The following is a 6,000-nucleotide window of genomic DNA, read 5'->3' as shown; positions in this document are numbered from 1 at the left end:
CATGTCTCTTGATGACAGGCAGACCATGCTGGAGGGCACTGAGCCCATCCTTGCTGGGTGTCCACATCCACCCAAAGGTGCTGGTCAGCTCCTAATGACACTTTCGTGGAACTGTGACCATACTCTAACACAGGGATTTCAGATGCACTGGGTACTCGGTTTTCATTGAGACGATGACTCGGTGCTGGGTGTTACAGAAGACAGGGAACCTCCTGAGCACTGAGTCCAATCTACTCAGAAGAGGTGAAGCCAATCAGGAAGCCAGTAGTGGACGTCCTTCCACGCACAGATTACCTAATATAGCAGTAAACACTTGGAGGAAGAACATCTGAGATGGTTGTTGACTTTTGTGTGCCCCTTGTCTTCTTTCCTCTGCCTCCCAGTCGACAGCATCTCCACAAGATGGCCAACTCCACCATGGTGACCGAGTTTCTCCTCATGGGCTTTGCTGAAGGCTGGAAACTGAGGTTCCTCTATTCCATGTTACTCTTACTCATGTACCTGGCCACCCTCTTAGGGAACCTTCTCATCGTCACCGTCACCACTGCTGACCAGAACCTGCACACACCCATGTACTTCTTCCTCAGGAACCTGTCCATCTTGGACATGTGTTACATTTCTGTCACTGTCCCCACTGCCTGTGTCAACTCTCTCACTGGCCACAGGGCCATTTCAGTGGCTGGCTGTGCAACCCAGATCTTCCTAGTCATTTTTTGTGCCTTTGTGGAGATTCTGTTTCTCATGGTCATGGCCTGGGACCGCTATGTGGCCATCTGCCAGCCCCTCCATTATTCAACTATCATAAACCTCCAACTTTGTGTCCACCTTACCCTGGCTTCCCTGCTCAGTGGCCTGGTCTACGCAGGTGCACACACTGGAAACACTTTACAGCTGAACTTCTGTGGCTCCAATGAGGTCCCTCAGTTTTTCTGTGACATCCCCTCCCTGCTGAGGCTCTCTTGCTCTGACACGTCCAGCAATGAGCTCTCCATTCTCATCTCCACTGTGGTGGTATGTGGCGGCTGCTTTATTTTCATCGCCATGTCCTATGTGCGCATATTTTCTACTGTGCTCAGATTCCCCACACAGGAGCAGGGGAAGGCCTTCTCCACCTGTGTCCCCCACATCCTCGTGGTGACCGTCTTCCTCAGTTCTATCTCTTACGTGTATCTAAGGCCGCCAGTGACCTCTGAGGCGATTCAGGACATAGTTCTCTCTGTGTTTTACACTATTGTTCCTCCCCTCTTGAATCCTGTCCTCTACAGTCTCAGAAACAAACAGGTAAAGGAAGCTGTGCGGAAAGTCATATTGAGAAGGGTTTATTCCGGAGCATAACCAAGATACATCAGAGGATGATTCTAGTTTTGCCCAGTGACTTTCAAACCTGAACCAAACCCTGCCTGTCTGGTTTGCAGAGCAGACTGCCTGCTGCAGAATGGCCCTTGTGAGGCTGCAGACTCAGTCTTATCAAGCAACTGGTTTGAATTTTGTGTCACACTTTCTAATCATCCCCCTCCAAAAAAAATCTGTAAGGAACTTTAGCAGCTGAATGTTTTCTTAAATGGAGTTCAACATATTTGCTGAGAATCTATATAGACTGGGCATTTTTTACTTGTTAAATATTTAGTGACATCAATGCTAAGGATGCCCTGAGGGAGATATTGAGAAATCAAGTATGAAGATAGCAACTAGCCTGCATGATCAAATCATATATTTTGTATGAAATAAATATTTAATCTTGTATATAATTTAGTCAGTTAAATTAGTTTGAAAATGAACAAGATTAAGTCCAAAAATATTATACTGTTAGATTTATTAGGAAACAAATTAATGCTTCAATATATCTGGAAAATAAAAGAGATAAACTTGAAATGTCAACTGAGGAAGTGGTGGTGGCCACCAGCTCTTGTCCTTCAGAACCAGCCCTATATTGGCTGTAAGAGAATCTATGATTCCCCCAACTGGGTCCATTTGTTGTTGCTGTGGAAATGCCCTAAGTGGCCAGGTGCATGGGATGAGCCTTTGTGTGCATGTCACAAGCCAATAGCCCGTGTTTCATTTTCAAGGCTGTGAATTCTCACCAGCTCTGCTGAGTAAAGTCTTCAATGTCTCAATGAACAGGTTAAATCCAGCTGTCTGCCTACATATTACATCTGGTCAGCTCAATTCAATCTCTTCATTTGGTTCCATAAAGGAAACATCTATCCACACTGTATCCTAAGATGTATTTTCAATGTTTAATCATACTGGAGAGATATTCTTCCTAAAATTCTGGGTTTTAAATTGTCATATTCTATTGTTATTATTGATAACAACTTTGAACTATGAATATAATATAAAAATAATAAGTAAATTTAATGTAAAAAAGCAAAATGATTGTTAAAGTTTCATGTTAGTCGATTAAATTAAAATAATTGAAATGTTTGTGGAATTTAAATCCATTCATGAAATCTTAAGGTATGGGCAGAATGACAATTTCAGAAAACCATATTGCTCTACACTGCATGGACAGATTTCAGTATCAGGAAGAAAATTTAAATGTATTTATCTAAAAAGTAGAAATATTGTAAGTATAGGAGACTGTTTAATAGATATATTTTTAAAATTTGATTGATGGCATATTTGTTAATAAAAAAATTAATAAACAGTCAAAACAAAACACAGTCAAAAACATACCAATACTGACCAATTGGAAATGAGGGGAAATGCGGGGCTTTTTCAAAGCTAGAGGGAGTTTTCCGATGCTGGTGCTAATTAAGTACAGCTCTGGTCAAATAACTGAGGATATGCATGGTGACGGCGATGACCAGTGAGGGTCAGCTCACAGTTGTTCCCACGGACCCCTCAGCATAGACTCTAGAGGTGATGTTACAAAGGCACTAAAGCCATTTTTCCTTGATTTGCTGAACTCTGAACGGAAGGTTGCTTCCCACTAGATCACATGGAAATGGAAACCTGCCTTGTGACAGTAGAAGGAGAAGGGAATGCTAGGTGACCTCTGAGGTGCTGTAGAAAAGTAGAGGGGACCTGTTGCTGCAGACCCCTCCCACCCTAGGAAGCCCAGAGGGAGCTTCCTCACCAGACGGTAAGAAGTAGACCTGTGAGAGGAAGCCTTGAACGCTCATAGAGCCCTTGACTGTCCCTCTGGCTAGAAATTACAGTGGAGACCAGTGTCCCTGACTGGGGAACCCCAACTGCCACAGGACAGCTGAATACCAGGGGGACATGGGCCCTGGGGCTGTGTTTAATTGCCTGTGGTGGAGGCCTGTTGGCCCTGTGGAGAACAGAGGCTGAGCTGCACAGCCTCCAACTCTCAAAGGCCACGACGTGTCCCCACGAGCACGGTGGCCCAAGAAGAAAACTAAATGCAAGCGAACCACATTCTTACGGATCTAGAACAACATCTAGTGAGTCGCTATGGCAGTCAGGAGCTCCTGGCACAGAGCACTTAAGGAGGGGGAGGCTGCCTGTCATTTCAGAACAGCCTCACAGGACAAACATGTGCTGTCCACCTTCCCCACAGACTCCTACACAGGCACCCAGACCTGTACCAGGGTGAGTGCATGAGGGGCAAGGACACTGCCAGAACTCACAGGCACTGTGGGACAGTAGCACTTAACTGAAATGTGGGACATCACCATGTCCCCCAGTGAGGGGGGTACACAGAGGTCAATGGTCAGGAAGTGTGAGCTCAGAGCCATGTCACAGTGGGTCCCCTGCCCCTGAATCAATCCTGTGGATACCTTCCAGACTCACAGTGCTCAGCTGGAGAAGCCACATCCAGCAGCTGCCAAACCCACACTGGCCCCTGACCTGTGGAGGGAAGGTGGCTCTGGTGGGGCTCTGCTGTCCACCAGAGCAGCTCTGAGCGCAGTGCAAGCAATGGAACCCCACACACTGTGCTGCAGGGGCTATGGTCTTGAGGAGAAAACACACTGGGCGGGTCTTGCTCTTCACCACAGAGAGTGGGACAGGCCGCATGGAGCCACCCAGGGGGGTCCCACCCAGCTGTGCCCCCCAGTGCTCAGACTGGCAGTACATTGGGGATAGGCATTCCCTCCACCTGAGGCTGTAGTCTGTGGCCATCCCCTACCCACACCCTGTGACAGTGTCCCCAGAGACAGTGAGTCAATGTTCTGTTTCCTGAACCCCTCAGCAGGCTGGCTCCTGGCAACCTCTGAGAGCTGGCTGAGTGTTACTGTGAGGGACCCCTCTGAAGCACTTGTTCAGGAGGAGTCCCTTTTGGACCAGATCCCAATTGGTTCCAACTGGCTAGGAGGACCTACCCAGCATGTGGCCTCACGGGGACAAGTTCTTCATGCTCATGACACATTCAAATGATTGTAAATAATTTACATGTTTTTCATATACTTTCTGATCATCTTTAAAAAAAAAAAAAAAACAGTGTAAAGTATTCTAATTAGCCAACTCCGTGTGGAGTTTTTCCTTAACTGGGCCGATCCCCACCCCAGTGTCATTTTTGTCTTTTTGTCACCCTGTTTTACTTTAGTTTGTTTTGTTTCATTTTGTTTTTTGTTTTTTTTACCGTTTTAATATTTGTCCTTTTACTTGGGTCTTCTCTTTACTTGGGGGCACGTTACACCTAGATTGTTTTCTCATTTTCAGCACGAACATGTTCAACGAATCTTCCCACAGTGGGAATTAAATTTTTAAATTTCATTTAAAAATGAAAATATTCCTGGTATTAAAGATATCCCTCCATTCCATAACTTGATTCAAAGGATCAGAATTTTAACTCATGAATTGCACATTTAGGCTTCTCCGTGTGGCCTTTAACTGTTTTGACAAAGGATTTCAATTTGCTACTTTGAAATTTGTCAACTCATTTGTCTGAATTTGCATAACTAGTATTATGCCCCGTCAACATGATATTGCCATTTCCACTAAAATTCAGTAGTAATTCAACACAAAAATATTATTCTAAAGATTTGGTTATTTTTAGAGAAATATTGTTAACAAAATGCATGTAGTAATTATATCTTCTCATGAAGATAGTATTCACATAATTTATGTAGCATGCTCAGTTCTTACTTCCCTTTATTTCTGATCTCTCTTTGCAGAGAATACCTTGGAACCCTATTTCCCGCAATATAAATTGTTCTTAAAACATTTTCAGTTTTTTAATTTAGTGACCAATCTTCTGTTAAACTTGTGTGTTTACCAATTACCACAGGATTGTAGTCCCACCTTCAGGGCCAGCAGGGGTGACTGTCCCAAATGGAGCATGATGCTCACCTCTCATGGGCTTAAGATTTTGAGGGCATCTGTGAGAGCCTCATCTTTCCTAGGGTGTCAACAAGTACTGCTGGGTCACTGGAATACATTTGAGCTGAAAATTATTCCATCTTATCCTTTGCATTCACTTAAAATCAGGCATTCTATCTAAAAGACATAAGTACCTGGCCTAAAACTCCTGCACCTTCCCAGGAGTTCAGAAATGAAGGACAGGGAAAAACCTTAGCCAAGATGTGGGGGAAGAGTGAAAAAAAGATCACTTTTTAGGTAGACATCAGCCTTTTGTAAATATGGTAAGTGGTGAGTATAAAGTAGAAATAGTATAGTTAAAACATTTGCTCTATAAAATTGTTAACCTTTAAATATATAATTGCTACTAAAAACAGAGTTCTTATACTTCAGAAAAATTAGTGCTGATAGTGCTCCCACCCAGCTGTGTCCCCAGTGCTCATACTGGCAGCATGTTTGGGACAGACATTCCCTCCACCCGAGGCTGTAGTCTATGGCCATCCCCCACCCAGACCCTGTGACAGTGTTCCCAGAGACATGTTTTGTTTTCTGAACCCCTCAGCAAGCTGGCTCCTGGTCGCATGTGATCAATTATGGATCAGCATCCACTTAGAACATTCGGCCTTTGGTTTTGGGGGATTGGCTTACTTCACTTACCATGATATTCTACAACTCCATCCAAGAACAAGAAAAGTCCTGGATCAGGTGGATTCTCAGCCAAGTTCTACAAGACTT

General features: G+C 44.2%; 1 protein-coding gene across 1 annotated transcript; it reads left to right on the top strand.

Moving 5' to 3' along the window:
• Positions 1-402: 402 nt before the first annotated feature.
• On the top strand, positions 403-1,335 carry LOC124093754 (olfactory receptor 14C36-like). The gene has a single exon (XM_046446323.1). The coding sequence runs from the start codon at positions 403-405 to the stop codon at positions 1,333-1,335; it is 933 nt and encodes a 310-aa protein (XP_046302279.1).
• Positions 1,336-6,000: the final 4,665 nt, after the last annotated feature.

The sequence above is a fragment of the Marmota monax genome, unplaced genomic scaffold (assembly GCF_021218885.2).
Source record: "Marmota monax isolate L192 unplaced genomic scaffold, Marmota_monax_Labrador192_F-V1.1 WCK01_AAM20220418_F8-fsc00444, whole genome shotgun sequence".
NCBI lineage: Eukaryota > Metazoa > Chordata > Mammalia > Rodentia > Sciuridae > Marmota > Marmota monax.
This window is presented reverse-complemented; position numbering and strand designations above follow the sequence as displayed.